At 42.1% G+C, this 17,947-nt stretch overlaps 1 protein-coding gene across 8 annotated transcripts in view; it reads right to left on the bottom strand.

Moving 5' to 3' along the window:
• The window catches only part of USP6NL (USP6 N-terminal like), a 138,189-nt gene that overhangs the window by 53,515 nt on the left and 66,727 nt on the right, over nt 1-17,947 (bottom strand). For 6 of the 8 annotated variants that reach the window (XM_051795159.1, XM_051795162.1, XM_051795164.1 and 3 more), the window contains 2 exons: nt 9,509-9,582; nt 7,020-7,102 (listed from right to left, as the gene is read on the bottom strand). In XM_051795159.1, the coding sequence (XP_051651119.1) occupies nt 7,020-7,102; nt 9,509-9,582 (157 nt within the window). Of the gene's footprint in view, nt 1-7,019; nt 7,103-9,508; nt 9,583-17,069; nt 17,298-17,947 lie in introns of those variants that run through there. The other 2 variants (XM_051795157.1, XM_051795158.1) reach the window with 2 other exon arrangements.

The raw sequence follows: 17,947 nt of genomic DNA on the forward strand, positions 1-17,947 counted from the left end.
CCTCACAATCCTTGATTGAGCTCTCCACTTCTTAGCTGCCCTAGCTCATTTTTTGGAGCATGCTGCAGAAATGCATCAGAGCCAATAAAAATGCAATACCTGTTTTTAAGGAGCAAAGCTGATGGAGAAGAGCAGGCAGGTCTCTCTCTCAGCAAAGGAAAGAAGGAATTCTGCTCTTTGAAAAGCGCCTCTGGCCCCGTGGTAATCTCCATCATTAGCAAACTATTCTCAAAGCATGTTCAGTGCTTTAATAGACTCAGGGGATTAAGACTAAGAGTATGAGTCACATTCTCAGCTGCTGTGAATTGGTACAATTCCATCAGAATCAGCACTGAGCTACTGTAAGAGCAGCACGAAAATCTAACCCGAATTTTGAAGGGAGCCTCATGAGTGGGACCACATCTGTATTTTCTACCATTGGTACTTTTATTGTACAACTTCTTATTCTCTAAAAAACAAACAAATAAACTTCCAGCATCACTATGCTGATCCCAGGGTATTTATCACCATAAGAGCATCTGCCACACTGCACATACATCCCCAGTTTCCAATTATTGAGCAGCTAGTAAAAAGAAAAAGTGTTTAAACTGAATCACCCAAGTTAGACACAAAACTTGACAATATTGGTTATTGCTATAAGATAATTATTAATACAAGTTAACACAGACCTTGACAACAACAAGGCCTGAAAAGAACTCATACAGTGTGAGCCGGAGAAGTGAAATAACTTCTTAATTTTCTGAATGTATCATGGCTGCTCATGACTTCCACAGCTCATGACCAAAAGGTACCAGGACAATTCCATTGCTGGCATTCATCAGTGAACAATAGAAAGAAAAAAGCTCTTGAAAAGTTGCAGTAAATAAATTGCAGTTTCTCCTGTTATCTCTACTTTGTATCTATTGAGATCTGGACACTTACAATGCTTTCCACAATCTATTACTCAGCACATTTTAGTCAGAATCTATGTTTTCCAATGAGGAGTAATAAAATTTGGCCTTGAGCTGTACCTGTCCCAAATTCCAAAAAGCAATGTTATTTTCATCTTACTCAGGAAAGCACAACTGTGGCCTTGAAAAGTTTTTTTTATAAAGGAAAATGCCTCCCTCCCTGACATCTGGGTGATGCCCAGAGACAAATACAAAAGAACCATTGAGAATATACACACAAGGACTCTTCGAAGGGACCAGGCAATGTAAATCCTCATGGGACAGGAAGATGCCTCTGAGCTGTTTGCATGTGCTCAAATTTCAGCTTTCTGAGCCATCCTAAGCAGACACAGAGGCCATTTGGCTTATTCTGCTCCCTGATTTTCCCTGGGTTCAAAGGCCCCAAAGAGGACCAGCTCTTCACACTGGTCTTGACCTTTTGAGTTGCAAAATTCTGGTTTCAGCTTCGACCCTTCTTTGGGCCCACATAGGAAGTTTAGGCTGTTTTGCAAACCCCAATCAGTCAATGGTCATTCAGCCTTAAAATTATCTGGGGCAAGGAGCAAGGGGAAGGAATAAAGTTATTTTGTCCCCGTAGCTAACTGGAGAATTTCACAAAAAATAAATAGAAGGATATATTCACAAAAAAAAAAATCTTTAAGTATGTGCTTCAATATCTTCAGATAAAGCTTAAATCCTTATTTGTTTACAAAATATTGACTTTCATTTGGATTTCTTACTTTCTTTTGCTGCTTTAAGACCTTTAATAATTTTTAGACTATAGAAATCATTCATATCATTGTCACTTCCAAACTGACAAATGAATATAGATATTATTTAAATTGTCAGCTTAAAGAAATAAACACCTTTGAAAATGTTCCTGGTTGTAGCAGGGAACTTGCCCCCACCCAAGGAATGACACATTTATTTCAGTAGCTTTTTCAACCATCCCAAAACAGTAACAAATCAACTAAAGAATTCAAGGAGGGGGAAGGGTCCAATCCCAGATCCCAGGCATTACTGGAATGCCTGCTATGAGCTTCAAGACACTCAGAAATTCCTTCAGGTTTCTTTCCCTGAAGTTATTCCCTTATCAATGACTGCTGCCAGAAAAACTGCAAACACAAGTATCTACAAGGCAAACTGTGGAGAAAAGAACAGTCCACAGTGAAAATTCTAAGAACATTTACTTTAAAATTTAGCCAGGTTCTGAGATAGGACAGAAAGGAACTGCTTTTTTGGGGGGTGCAGGGTGTTTGGAGTTTGGTTTTTGGGCATAGGGTTTAATTTTTTGTTTTCTATTAGTTTGGTTGTTGGGTTTTTTAATTGCAAGATTTTGGTGCTTTGTGTATGTGTGTGTATTCTGAGCATGAAATCCGAACTTGTGATTAAATCTGGAGGAAACATAATAAAAAAAAAGAGGTAGCTTGACACAATGTTGACCAAAAAGACACAACATATCCAAGAAGAGGAAAACAAACACAAAAAAACAAACCAAAAAGGCGAGAAAAAAGGAAAAAAATCAACTAACAAACCCCTTATTTTTTATGAATACCAAACACATTCTGCCTTTTTCATTTCCAAAAACAGTTAAGACAGTTTTTGTTATGACTATCTGTGAAGAGATCTCAGGCATTTCTCCCATTCCTAAAATACTTGATTGCAAGAGTCACCTATCACACACTCAGGCTTATCTGAGTCCTACAGAGTCCCCTGAGATGTCCTGCTGGACTTCCAGCAACTACAGGTAGAGCACAAACTCTCCCTCTCCTGCACTTTCTAGACAAGAGTGTCTGATCTTATCAAACCCCTGCAGACTGCACATACAGACACTGGTGCTGGACTTCCCAGAGGAAAAAAATGTTCCTTTTAAAATTGAAGGGCACTTTTCACATCACCCCTACTGTTCAGCATTCCTGCACTACCACGTGACATCAGGAATGCAGCAGGATTTTTACTGGAAATAAATTGTATTGAACAAGGACTATGCCTGAAGGGTTTTTGCTGTCTTTTTGGTTTTTTTTTTTAATATTTTTATGTTTGTGGGTAACCACAGTGCACCTGTATAAAATACACTGATCTACTCTCTCAATACTCGTGGTCATGACAAGATGAGTCCCTGACATGGGATTCTCCAAGAGAAACATTATGGAAGTGAAGAGTCAAGTTTTAACAGGCACTACCCCATGTGCACCCAGTGACAGTGAGGAAGGCCCACAGTACTTGATAGAAACAAATCTATATTAATAAAGAGGAGCAACACTAATTGGAGAGGCAGAAGAGATCCACAGAAGGAGATCCTGGGAACATGGCCATAGACAGACTCTCAGAGGGAGGCACACCATGCTGGGATGTATCTCCAAGGAGACTGGAGCCCATGGGAGACCCACACTGGGGCAGAAGGAAACACATAAGACACAAGGAACAGGAGATGAAAACAAGTAAGAAACCAGGAGCAGCAGAAAGGAGCCATTCCATGCAGGACCTCCTGCACTGCCTGTGCCTCACCAAAGGAACTGGGGTGATCCAAGGGTAACCCACAACACCAAGCAAGGGAAGTTTGGCCTGGAGGCAGAGGGGAGACAGGGGTTTCCTTCAGGTGTCTGGTAAAGTTTCATGTTTTGGAGTGTGTGTGTCCCCTGTATCCAAATCAGCAATCACAAGCTGTGTTCTTTGGCAATACATTATGTAAAAAATCCCCAAGTTGAGACTGGTTTGCCACAAACCACATGGTTTAAAGACACCATGACCCACCACAGCCTGGCAACAACAGCAATTGGTAAGGCCAAATTTTCTACATTTTAGCCAATAATGAGATTTTCACTCTTTCTGGTTCCTGCACACCTCTCATGTACAGTTTATGTTTTCAGTAGAGCAGTTGTTACAATTTAGTCAGTCCTACAGACCAAACTCCCCATAGGTGCATTTTGCACAGTCTGGTCCTAAACATCTCAAGGGACAGAATCCTTCAGCTCCCCATGAGTTATTTTACAGCTTGGCTTTGCTGAAAACCTTCTCACATCACACTTCCCTCTAAAACTTCCCTTTATTCATTTCAAACAAGTCTCATTATTATAATGCTTTGGTACTTCTCACTGAACTTCCTTTCTTGTTCCCTAAATTCATTAGGTATTAACTCAGCTATTTTTTTTCTTTTGTTTTAAGTAGCTATCTTAATAACCTGTCCACACCAATTTCCTTCTAATATCGAAAAGTTAACAAGAACATCCACACATTTTGCAGAACTCCAAAATAAAATACTGCAGCAAACAAATTAAATTGTGTTCTTAGGGCAGCAGCTACTGAAAATTTAAGACAGTGCTGGGTAAAGATGGTCCCAGCTATTGTAAACAATAAATACTACAACACTTAGAACTGACCAGGGATATCAGGTTCATCAGCTGTGGGTCTTAAAAGAAGGTCAAAGTGAGATATTTCACTTGAAAGGGAAGGTCCTAGCACTTTCCTATCACCACCCAATTTCTCCACTGTTAAATAAAAAGGCACCTTCCCTCTGCCTCTGTGTGTTCTCTTAAGAAAACCTGAGCCCACTTCTACTGGTATGTCAGGAAGACAACTGAAGTGTCTTCAGGTTCCCCAAGTTTACAAATTCCCAGTCTGACACACAAATAAGGGCACTGGGACACCAGAAGTAGTGCAGACCCAGACCAAAACTATTCTTAGAGTGTCTCTAGTCTTTATGTTCTCCCATCTTTAAACAGGTGGCAAGTTACACAGGCAGCCTGAGTGCTTCATTCCCCAAAAATTATCTTTTCTGCCTTATCAGCAATCAACAGAACCTTGAAAGCCCCTTCAGAGAGTCCAGCAAAGCTGCAAACAGGACACAGTCAAGGAAAAAGAAAACTACTGATGATAATAAAAGCCTATTGTGATTGAGAAAACAAGCCCTAATTTTCCATCCTGTTCCTCACACCCAGTAGCCTCCTGACACAAAAGATATTTTACTGAGTATTTTAAGATGTCAATACAAACGATTGCAAATCACTGTGGACTCTGACTGGAGCACAGTAAGCTTGGTGCTGTCCCCAGATTTTCAGGTTTCAATGTGCATCAGGCCTGTTTGTCAATGTACAATTAATTTACTTTAAACACCTGACAGACCACAGGGAATTATGGCTCTCAGGGATGACAATCACTGGAAGTTTTTGGTACATCCTGCTTGATTCCAAAGTCTCACAGAACAGGAGTTTCTTTCAGACACAGCAGGTGGCACAGGCTCAGGGTGGCAGCACACATGAACCCAGGCCACAGTTCAACTCTCCAGTGCCATATAAACTGTCTCTTCAGGGCAAGATAGTTGATATGGTTATCCTGAGTGTATTTCTTCTAATAGGAGAGATTTTATTTCCCAGGAAAGTAAAAGCATCATTTGCAATGGATTTGTCTTATAGAATCATAAAGCAGCCTCTCATAAACCTGAGCACTCTCAGGTGAAATCGGCCTTGTAACAAGACATGGATGAGCTACAAATAGACACAATTAGTGAAGAGATTATCTGCATACACTGTGAGCCTGTGCAGTCTTCATGCATTATAAATCTCTGGTTTTGTCCCTTGAAGTTGACTGTAACAACAATTAATTCTGCATTGTGAGTAAAGATGCTCCTAGGGAGGAGGTCTGGGCTCATGACTGAGGTCCATCCCCCTGGCACACCCCAGGAATGACTGCAGTGGGATCTGAGGGTGCCCACAACAGCTCTGAGTTACAGGGACAGAGCTCAGAGCCTGGGCCATGTTGATGTGCCCAACTGCATCCCAAACATGCCAAGGCATTGGAGCTGTGGAACAGCAACATTCCTGAAAACTGACTGCAGCAGCAACTGGAGAGGACTGGAGTAACAATATTCCATGCCTAACACACAAAAATACCAAGTGAAAGGAAAAGTTCAGGAGTTCATAAGGATCCCAAAGTCCGTGGTGAACTCGGAAGCAGCTCCCATTACTCCTGCACAAGGAATAACTGTGACATCCATTCTCCATTAAAAATGCTCCAACTGCAGCTACAACACCAGGCACGTGGTGCTGCAGCTGTAGTTTACCCACACAAGGACCTCCTTGTGTAAAACACAACTGTTTGGATGCCATACCCCAAATTAACTCACTCCAGTGAGGCAAAAGCAGTCTGCAGGTGAAGATGACTTTTTAACTGACAGCTTACAAAAACAATGACATGGCAAAAGAGAAGGAAGACGAGGGGAAAAAATCCCCCAAAAAACCAAAACATACACACGTCCCTCCCCCGTACTATAAATTACATAGTTATTAATAAGTTTTCCTCTTATCACTGATTTTTCTGGATTTTAACTGAATTTCATGTGTTCAAACATAAATGCCAAACAACAACACCACCAGTCCTGATATTATCAAGAGTGGCAACTCTGCTTGTGTTCAGTTTCTACAAACTGAATATTTACACCTGCAAAGCACAAAAATCCTAATACCATTTAGTACTCTAATCCTTTATTTGCCAAAAGACAGAGAGTGTGTTACAAAGGAGGTACCTAGAGGGGAACTGGATCTGGATTCTGGCATTTTCTGACTTGACTTTAAGATTCAACATTAGGTACCAAATCAGCAGAGATTTCACTAAGGTTATTAAATACATGAAGTCAAATGATATTTATCTTTGAGGGACTGGGATACATTTGCTCATACATAACCATTAAGTAACCTTAATGTGCTGGGAGCTTTTTAAAAATCAACACTTCAACAAAATTTTTATAAATCCTTCCAAGAACTTCAAGGTTGTTTATATCCAACTAAGTTATTCACAACTGCAATTTAGCTTGAAATATCTCTTTTGTAGACTGTCAACTTTCATTCCCCCCAAACAAAAAAATTTAAAACATTTCCCTCCCTATGCAGGATCAAGTTACAGAAATAAATAAACAGATAGGAACTGAACTGAAAAGCACAGTGAAAGGTGACCCAGCAGTAACACACAGCAGCTTCCAGAAGATCTATTAAAAGGCATAATATTACTTTCACCAAATAGGCAATACAATAAAAAGCATAAATAGTAATAGTAGCAAACTCTTAATCTTATTTTCTTTACAAAGTTGGTACTTACTGTAGAAACCCAAATCTATCTGTGACTTTGTACAGACGGTAGTCGGCATCTTCCCAAGGTTCAATCTGTGCCCCCTCACGTCCCTAAAGGAAAAAATAAAAAGCCAAATGATGTTTTATGACACAATAAACTAAGATACATAAGACAGGATTCGGCCACTCAAAGCATAACCTTTGGGACATGCTGGCAGTAGGTCAGAGGAGGGGGAGGACAACACTAGTCCTAAACTGGCCAGGCCACCCCTGCAGCACACCCCTCCCAGCCCCTGGGAACAGTACTTTCATCACAGGAAACCTCTTTTTGTCACAGAATACACTTCAACCACTGATTTCAACCACAGACTTGTAGTGAACCCACACCTGTTGTTAAACTCCACAACAGTCCATCAAGGTCCCCACAAAGTGCCTTCTACTCATTTCATTTCCAAAGTCCATCTTTCCTGAACAATCACCTGCAACAGCACATCCTGCAGAAATCCTGAGCTGATGTCCACAGACAGAATGCAGCACTGAGTTTTCCTCTCAATGAAGTGCTCATTCATGTCCCTCTCTCCCACTCCAATTGCCAATCTACTTAAGGCTGGCAGAAATTTAAATATATTTCAGCTGTATCTGCTTCTGGTGTGGGCTCTGCACAGGTTACTGGGTATGAAGAGAGGCCACCACTCAGAACACAGTGTATTGAGTCTGCATGGCCAGGCTGTGGTATCAGGGGGCTACAGGGGTGGCTTTTGTGAGAAGGTGCTGGAAGCTTCTGCCCTGTCCAACAGAGTCAATGCCAGCCTGGCTCCAGGATGGATCTGCCATTGGTCAAGGCTGTCAAGCAACAGGGGTTGTGTCTCTGGGACAACAGAGTTCAGAAGGGAGGAAAAAAACTGCACAACAGAAATTGCAGCTGGAGAGAGGAGTGAGAACCTGTGAGAGAAACAGCCCTGCAGACACCCAGGTCAGTCGAGGAGGGTGAGGAGTTGCTCCAGGCACCGGAGCAGAGTTTCCCTGCAGCCCGTGGTGCAGAGCACAGTGAGGAAGGATGTCCCCCTGCAGTCCCTGGAGGAGCAGAGACCCACCTGCAGCCCCTGGAGGAGCCCACACCTGAACAGGTGGATGCCTGAAGGAGGCTGTAACCCATGGGAAGGCCATGCCAGAGCAGGCTCTCAGCAGGAACTGTGCCCCCACAGAGAGAGGAGCCCACACAGAGCAGGTTTGCTGGCAGTACTTGTGACCCTGCAGGGGACCCACACTGGAGCAGCCTGTGCCTGGAAAACTGCACCCTGTGGAAGCACCTCACACTGGAGCAGCTCATGGAGAACTGCAGCCATGGGAAGGACCCACACTGGAGAAGTTCATGGAGAAGGGCAGCCTGTGGGAGGGACCCCAGGCTAGAGAAAGGGAAGAGTGTGAGGAGTCCAATCCCCGAGGAGGAAGGAGCCACAGAAACAACATGTGATTAACTGACCAGGGTCCCCATTCCCCATCCTCCTGCACTGCTGGGGTGGAGGAGGCAGAGAAAACTGGGAGGGAAGTTAAGCCCAGGAAGAAGGGAGGAGTGGAGAGAAAATGTTGTAGGTCTTAATTTTTATTCTCTTATTATCCTGCTCTAATTTGATTAGTAATAAATTAAACCCATTTCCTAAAGCCAGGTCTGCTGGTGAGGGATCTCTCCCTGCCCTCATCTCAATCCAGAAGCTTTTCCTTGTATTTTCTCTCCCCTGCCCAGGTGAGGAGCAGTGCCAGAGCAGCTTGGTGGGCACCTGGTGTCAGCCAGGGTCAACCTGCCACAATTGAGCAGGTCTTTCCTTATTCAAACAGCCACAGCCACTCACCTGCAGTGAGTCTGGCATGGAAAATGTTTCATGAACTCTACAAACAAGTTTTTTGCTTCCTCTATTGCTCAGTACCCCAACAACACCTGCAAAGTCATCAAGTGTTACAAAAATACCTGAACACACTGTAGGCATTCTCTAGGCACACTCTGTGCCAGGCTTTTACTTGACACCTGGTTCAAGAAGTAACAGGATATGATCTGGGTACTTCAACTGCCCACAAGAACCTGACAAACAATGCAGCTCACTCATCTTTTACTTTGTCTGTAATGATTTAAATGTTTCTATTATCATAACCAAAAATTAAAGAAATAAAAAGTGTCTTTCTAATCTCATAGATATACTAAGCAGCCCCAAACACCCCACTTTCATTACTTCTAATACAATACACCCCCTTAAATAGCCCCAAAGCAACTTGCCATGCACCTGAAAAATTAGCTGATTGAGTCATTATCCAGAATATCCCTTGTGGAGGAAGAATTTAATTCACCCAGAGGCCAGCGTATCATGAAACCATCAGATTAGTACTAGAGTATTTTAAACAACAGCTGGCTGGAACAATGATTCATTTTTTAAAACAGACATATTACTAAGATTAATTATAAAATGTCTTTAAAATTTAACAAGTTCTTTAAAAGTTAACAAGTTTATTAACAAGTTCACTTACTCTGTCATACTTGGCAACTATCTCTGCTCGTTCTTGGGCAAGTTTGATAGCAGCATCCTGCTCAGCATCTGCACCTGTAGAGAATTAAAATAACACTGTTCAGATTTGCTCCATTGTGAACAAAGAACTGCAGCTAAATACTGGGAAAAATCAACTTCAGGGAGACAATTTGGATGGAGAAATGCCAAAGCTATTGTATCAAAGCAAAGCATGACCTCGGTGCACATCTTGAATATTGTTCAGAGTAAAGTACAGTTATTGGATGGCATCTTAATTGCCAAGTTTAGAATGATGCTGATTTTCCACCAATAAATACAGTAAAATAATGATTCTTCACAATCCACTAACTGAAAGACTGAAGAAAATAGTAAAAGCTACTAGTTGCCAATTCCACAAACATTCTCATAGTCAAAGAAAGCCAAAATGTACAGTACTGGCTTAGAACAGAAGTGTGAGCCATTTACATGATTTGTAGAGAGGTACTGGAATACTGAAGAAACACTGCATGGCTTCATCTGAGCAATTGCCTCAGACTTATTTCTCAGAAATCAGGGAGGGATGTTGTCATGTTGTCAGAAGTGCAACTTGGGCGACCCCGAGCTGGAATAAGGATATGACAACAGGAAGGCTGACAGGCAAGAACAAAAGGATGTGTGGGGAAGCCCCAGGACACTGCAGATGCAGCATTTACTACACCAGTGGAGTAAAAGTCTTGCTAAGTCCTGTTCCTTTGGCAGAAACCATCTCTAGAACATGGACAGGAACATAAAGAGGACATCAAATAAAGGAAGAGTTGCTGCTTTGAATATCCAGCAACAGAACATGCTTTGATATCCCAAGTGTGATTATGTCAAACCAAGGAGGCAAATCAGCTTTAATTAATAAGGTTGTGAAAGATTCAAGAGTTTTGATTGTTAAAAATCAACAAACTTTAAATTTGTTTTTATGATTAAAAAGCAATGAACTTTCGATAAAGCAAAGCTTTAAAAAGGTTTGAAATATTTTTCAAGCACACCCTGTTATAAAAATAACTCCAAGCACGTGTTTTTTCCTCACTATCTAGTTCATGGCAGCATAATGAACTTCAGGAATTGTACATACCAACCATCTGGGCCACGAAATAGAAAAACAGACTGGATATTACAGTTTTCTATCACATGACATGAACACAATTATTTGTTCAAACCCAGTGTTTCTTTAATAAACTTTACCTACATATTTCTCAACATTTAGACAAGAAGTTGTGCCAAGGTGCCTTCTGAGCCATCTGTTAGAGATTTAGGATGGTCTCTGCTTGGTTTCACTTGAACTTTCTCTGGGGGAACGCAGAGAGACCCTCAGTGTGACCCAGCACAGACACAAACACCAACATTCAGGGAACAGCAATGTCTGTCCTAAGCTCCCCCTGAGGGAAAGCCTGACTGCCTCTTTAAAGCTTTCCTTTATGACCCCCAGGAGTTACACTTCATTACCCCCAGTTCTGGCCCCCTTCTGCTTATCATCACCATTTGCCAATCCTATTACTCCCATTTATTAGTGAGGATGTCAATGCTCTGTCATTTTTTCCCAGTGTGCACCAGAACCAGCACACACGTATTTACACAATTATTTGGGGGGAAAAAAAAAAAACATAATTCCATCTGCTTTATCTGGAAGCTTTACATCTCTGAGCCACAAAACTGATAAATAATTTCCTCCTTGTAAGACAAGAGGTGAGTGGAATCATTTCATATTGCTCAGACTCTGGTGTGCCCAAACAGAGCACTGTTCTTCCTGCTCCTTCAGGTGCTGGATGCACCTTTATTCCTAAGCTTAAAGAGGAGCATAAGACACAAAGCACTTTGGTTTCAGGCTGGATTTTCTCTGATGCATCTTTACAGCCACTGCAGGACTCCATCACCCCAGCTGTCCATGTGAGCTCGACACAGCTCCTGCACACCAACCACAGCCCTCCAGAGTCCCCCCAAGGGCACACACTGAACTCCACATTGCCCCCCCAACACAATTAGAACAATCTGGTTCTTATCCTTTACTAGTTGACATAGTGTATCTACTAAACTGACAACATTCACTAAAGCTACAAAATCAACACTGAAAAAAAGCAGTAGATGAACCCTAGTACTATTTACAAAGTGAGAAGCTAAAGGAACCATAGCTAAAATTAAATTGTGTTTTATTTTCTAAGACAGATCTGTGCTTACAGCAAGTCTTTATAAAAGACCAACTATGGGGTTTTAAAAAGTAAACTTTAAACCTGCTTAGAAAGCTGATATTCCTTCAGAGAATTCAAGTGCTGAGCAACCCACCACTTCTCCAATGGAAAGATGTGGGGGAAAAGCTTCCTTGTTTAAAGTACACCTGCTGCTGAGCTTCCAGACATGGGGAAAAAAATCCTATCACTGATTTCCAAGTAAAAGAGAGATTAGATTTGAGAAAGAGTATGGCTGAACAATAAATAGACAATATTTATTATAGTAGTTGGTACATTCAAGGACTATGTAGCCAGTACTTTAACAGAATTTAAAAATAGGTTATAACCTTATCTTAAAATGTACCCAAAAGGACATGCACAGCTCTTCAACACCACAGATGGAATAAGTGGCATAATTTGAAACAAAGTTTAAACCTTTGCTTAAAAGAATGCAAAATGTTATCTGCACCAGAAACCAAGTTCCTGGTTTATGCTGAAAACATGGCTGTGCCTTGCCTTACCTTCCCTTCTTCTGCAGAAGGAATGTGTGAATCAAAGTTTGGCACGTTCTGTGTCTCATGACAATTCAATTACATTTAGTGTGGAAATTATCATATTCATTGCCTTTCAAGTAATCCTCTTTGCTTTCTGCCAGAACCATCTTAACCTTCCAGCTGCACTGAGATAGTTCGATGTTTCGTTAATCCATCCACACCAAAAACCCAGAAAACAGCCTGTGATGGGCACAAGAGGTTATATTTTGGGAGATAAGCATTAAACATGATTTTTCTCCTAAGAGGAAATATTTAAATATCTCCAAGTTAGAAATTGCACAATGATTCCTGATAAAGTAAAAGCTAAGTATGGGAACAAGGAAAACTCTTTGTGAAACACCTTCCTAGGCACAAAAATACATCACTACAAAATTGAAGACAAATAACTGGTACTCTAAAGTCTTATCAGTTTTATTCAGTAAGTGTTATCTCAGTGAAAAGTTAAAGATGTGACACAAGTATGATTAAATTTTCTAATTAAAAGTTAGCAGGACAGATGATGAACAGCACATTACACAGGAAACAATGCAATCTCAGATGAGGCTGGCATTAACATATAGCAAATTAACTAGTACAGAGAACTGACTTGAACTAAAAACTGAGGAAATATATTATCAATAAGGAGATGACAAAATCTGCCAATGATGGCAAGGTAAACAGCACATTTAAGTCCCCCCAAAAACCAATCAGGCTAACAAGGTACAAGCAGCATGGTTAAAACCCTGCCCAGCAGCACTCCCAGAATTCCAGAGTGGAAGGGACCTCCAGGATCCTCTGGTGCAAGCTGGCAAAAACACAGCCTAGATAAGATAGCCCAGCACCCTGTTCAGCTGAATCTTAAAGGTGTCCCACTTCCCTGGGGACATTATTCCAATGGCTGGCTGTTCTCATTGTGAACATTTTTCCATATGTCCTAAATCTCCTCAGGCGTAATTTGTACCATCCCCCCTCGTCTTTTCCATGTGACTCCCTGTAAAAAGGGAGGTGGCACACATCCAGCTCTTGGAAAGGTTAATCCTAGAAAGAAAGGCCAGGAACAACCTTTTCTGACCTGTTTGCCTGATGCCTGTAACATCAGAGAGTATCTGCCCCTCAGCACTCTGACACGCTGACCTGTTTGCTGTATTTACAAAATTTACACACAAAATGTGTGCACACTTACAAAACGTGTAAGTTCTGAACAGCACCATGCAAAGGAACTGAAGCATCACTAGAAACAGAAAACCAAACAGAAAACTCCAACCTGCAATACATGGAAAAGGACCAACATCACAGCCAGACCCTGCTGTTCTGCTCCACTTGGAAATCAGACTGTTCTACTTGCCAGTGCTGCTGAGATGGCTGATAAACTGCCAGATCCAAACTTCCAAAGGCATGCTGAAGGATGGGACTAGAAGTGGGTTTATTTTGCAGCTCCCTGCCCTGAAATTGCTCCAAAGGCAGGCCTGCTGAATCAGCCACCTGTGGATGCCACAGCCCTTCCAAGTGCAAGCCCTCCCAGCATCAGCACCAGCTTCCCTCCTCTGGCACTCTAATGAGTCTCTCCTGCCCTCACCAATTACCAAAGAATTGAAAAGGAACAGAGTGGTGAGGGATGGACATGGTACAGGCAAAAAATTAACCCAGTCCTACCCAAGGAACAATCCTTGCTAGGCTCCAGTATTTTCTGAGAGGAAATGAGTGACCTGGAGACACCAGCTTTGTTTCATAAGAACAAATTTACAGGTGAATGTTGGGTGTTATCTTGTTATTCACTATTAGATGGTCTCTCTGTGCATCACAATCTCATTTAAAATAAACACCCACATTTTTAAAGCTGAACTTTTTTTTAAATTTCAAAAACACTGTCCAGCTCAGTCAATTGATACAAAAAATTGGAAAAACATAACACAAAATTAAAATAAATTCCTAAAACTGACTATTAATAAAAAAGCTTCTTACACAAACTGGAAAACCAACTGAGAAGTCTCAGTTCCTACCAAGAAGCTGCAATTCTAAGTATCTTGCAGCTTGTGAGGAATACTGGGGACAACAGCTTACTTTTCCAGAATTCCATGTTCTTCCAGTGCTACAGGAAGAAAGGCAAATGCAGTAAATTTAAGTGAGGAACTAATAATGTTAATGGACACGTAAACAAAAAATACATAACTTTATGTTCTATAATGAATGCAAGACTAAGTGGAATGGACCAACTGCAATAAGTGAAATATTCGACAGCCAAACAACAGATCCAAGTAAAAAGAAAACACTAGTAAAGAAAAAAATAAGGTTGTGGCCTATAAATACATGCAAATATTAAATTCTGAGTAGTAGTAAACCTTCTCAAGAATAGAGATTTTTGCAAGAAGCAGAGTTACAGTCTGGCAGATCTGATGGAACTGGAAAAAAAACCAAAGAAACAATCCTGTCTTACTCTTCCCTTTGAGCCATCTTCTCCCTCCTGTTCCACAGGGAGGAATGGCAGCTATGTATGTAGGCATGTACAGACACCAGGGAACCCTGATCCAAGGTCCCCCCATAACGCACCTAAAATACATTTTTTTTAAAGTGGGGTAGGGAAGAAGACAAAAAAAAGGTAAAAAATAAGTTTAGCAATAATGTATTTTTGTATTCATTTAAATCACCAAGAAAACCACAGGATTTTTCTTGTAGTCCCTGCAGTAGCTCAGTTTTCCGAAATAAAGAGTGGGGAGATGGCAGCACTATCCCCTGTGTTTCCAGCAGTCAAGGAGGAGCTGAACAGCCTGTGACAGTCTGGCAGCAGCTTGGCTGCTCCTGGTCAGGGGTGACTTATAAAGAGCCCAGAGTTACACCTGGGCTTCATCACAGCCTGACAGGACTGAGCTGCTGCCCAGGGAGGAAGGGCCAAAGACAGTAAAACACTGGTCCTTCCCACAAGGAGAAAAGCTGCTCTCTACAAGGTTTACTGAGTACTTTTAGTTTGAGCTCTCCCTAATCCTGTTCAGCTACAGAACTGCAAACCAGGAAGGCACCCTGTTTTTCCAAGTGATCCCCACGTGCAGTGCACCGAGCACACACACCTCTGGTTGCTGCCAAAGTAGTCATACAACTTACAGGAATGGTCTTTGGGGTTACTCGAACCCACTGGCAATATGGTCTCTGAAACAGCCTAAAAAATGGCTTGACAGCACCTCACCTGGAAAAGGTAACAACAGCCAAGAACCAACTCCCTCCTCAAGGGACAAATCCCTAGCACAAAACAAGTACCACCGAGAGCCTCAGGGTTCCTTACAGGTACTGAAGGAGCAGCAGGTACAAGTGCTTATGCATCAGTAGCAGCAGAAGTTGCCTCTTACAGATGTGCCATAAATTTAAGAAGAATCACAGATTTGTTTAGGTTGGAAAAGACTTCTACGATCACTGAGTCCAACCACCAACCCAGCACTGCCAAGCCCACCACTGAACCATGTCCCCAAGTGTCACATCTACACATCTTTAAATACCTTCAGGGATGGTGACTCCACCACTGCCCTGGGCAGCTGTGCCAGGGCTTGACCATCCTTTCTATGAAGAAATTTTTCCTAATATCCAATTTAAACCTGCCCTGATGCAACTTGAGGTCATTTCCCCTTGTCCTGTCACCTGTTACCTGGGAGCAGAGCCCAACCCTCACATGGCTGCAACTTCCTTCCAGGGCATTGTAGAGAGTGAGAAGGTCCCCCCGAGCCTCCTCCAGGCTCAGCCCCCCCAGCTCCCTCAGCTGCTCCTCATCAGATTTGTGCTCCAGTCCCTTCCCCAGCTCCACTGCCCTCCTCCAGACAAGATCCAGCATCTCCATGTCTTTGTTGGAGTGAGGGGCACAAAACTGAACACAGGATTTGAGGTGTGGTGTCCCCAGGCCCAAGTACAGGGAGATGGTTCCTGCCCTGGTCCTGCTGGCCACACTATTGCTGGTACAAGCCAGGATGCCACTGGCCTTGCCCACCTGGGCACACACCAGCTCATGTTCAGCTGCTGTGGACCAGCACCCACAGAAATAATGCCTCTTCCCATGCAGCTGAGGCCCAATATATTAACAGCATCCCCCACAACCTTATCCCAAATTCTGAAAAGAGATTTCTCCCTTTTTTGTTCTCTGACCTACCATAATGTCTCTTCAACAGCAGAGCACTCTGAAAAGCCCAAAAGACTTGAAACATGCTAATTTGTTTTCCATTACTTTACCCCAATTCTTGCTTGTTTGCACATTACACATTCCAGTGCACAAAGAGCTGCACTGGCACAAATTCCTGTCTGCAGGCACTACCACCAGCTGCTCCACATCTACACATTCAAAGCACATATCAGAGCAACAAACAAAGTCTCTGGTCATATCAGAAAGGCCCTTAAATACTCAGGCTGTTTATTTACTTTCCAGTCCATTCCCATAAACAACGAAGGAAAAGCCATGACGTACACTTGGTAGTATTTTGTTGTGGGTACATGATGTTCGAAAGGAAAAATCGTGGTAAATACCTGCACATCAACATTAAACCCGCTCAGAACAAAAAGGATCAAGCATAATTTATTATATTTTCTTTTTCTTCTCATGCAGAGAGAACTTTTAACACAGAGAAAAAGTTTTAACATAAAGGGAACTAGTTAGTTAGAAAAGCAATCCCTTTTATGTAGCAACACCTCAGAAATACATATTTCCAGAAGTTAACTGAGCTACATTTCTTCCACAATTAAACATCGTTATCTTAGTAGTATTAAGTACTTAAAACTCAGTTATGACTAATTTGAAATAAGAGAGAAGTAAAACAAGCACAATATACAGAATTAAAGACCAGTACACAAAATAAAAACGCTTTACCAGTCTTTAGATTGTCGTTTTCTTCCCAGTCCTTGTAGAGCTCTGTTTTAGTCTTCATGAAGCAAACCTGTTTGTTTCTAGACCATATTCTAAATTAGTTTACCAAAAACGACCAGGGGAAAGTTCTCCTCCTCCACTCGCAGCACTTGCTCCGCACAACTGAGCCACTTGACACGTGCTCCTTTTTCCAGACACGGCCCCTCCACAGCTCCAGGAGCTGCAGCTCCTCAAACAAAGCTGCCATTTGTTAATGGAAGTGTCAGGCAGGCACCACGCTGGTGTTCCCCACCCCAGCCCACAGCCCCGCATTCCAGCTCATAATAAACAAAGGGATTTGAACAAACAGCCTCAGAGGCCGCGGCTCCTGTGACACTCTCGGCTAAGAATTCTTACTGGTATTTACCCAGCACTGCAGGAACAGCATCTCACTGAAAAGACTTACTAGAAATGGGGCCTGAAGTACCCTATTTCTGGCTTATTACTTAAGAAATTATGAAATGGAGTAACTCTAAAATAGTTTCAATTTCTGTAACTGTTTGGCATTCCCTGAGGGCAGAGTGGAGATTTTACATATTTTCTGCTCTAAACTCCTTCATTGTTCAGGATATCTTGGGGACCTGAAATACCTGGTGTGGCAGAATTTGACAAGAACATTTTTGTTGCTAAAAGAACAAAAATTCAAGATTTAAAACCGGTAGAATTCATCTGCATCCTGAAAACCTGGAAAACAGATCTCCATGCCAAATATTCCAGGACAGGCACACATGAAGCCATTCTCCTGCACAGATTTTAGCCCTCACATATCTCTCTCCCACAACCAGTCAGCTGGGGTTTGCTGCCCTCAGCCAGGAGCCAGCCAATTCCATTGCTCAGCCTGA

The sequence above is a fragment of the Manacus candei genome, unplaced genomic scaffold (assembly GCF_025592945.1).
Source record: "Manacus candei isolate 608988 ecotype Guabito, Panama unplaced genomic scaffold, ASM2559294v1 h1tg000042l, whole genome shotgun sequence".
NCBI classification, from domain to species: domain Eukaryota; kingdom Metazoa; phylum Chordata; class Aves; order Passeriformes; family Pipridae; genus Manacus; species Manacus candei.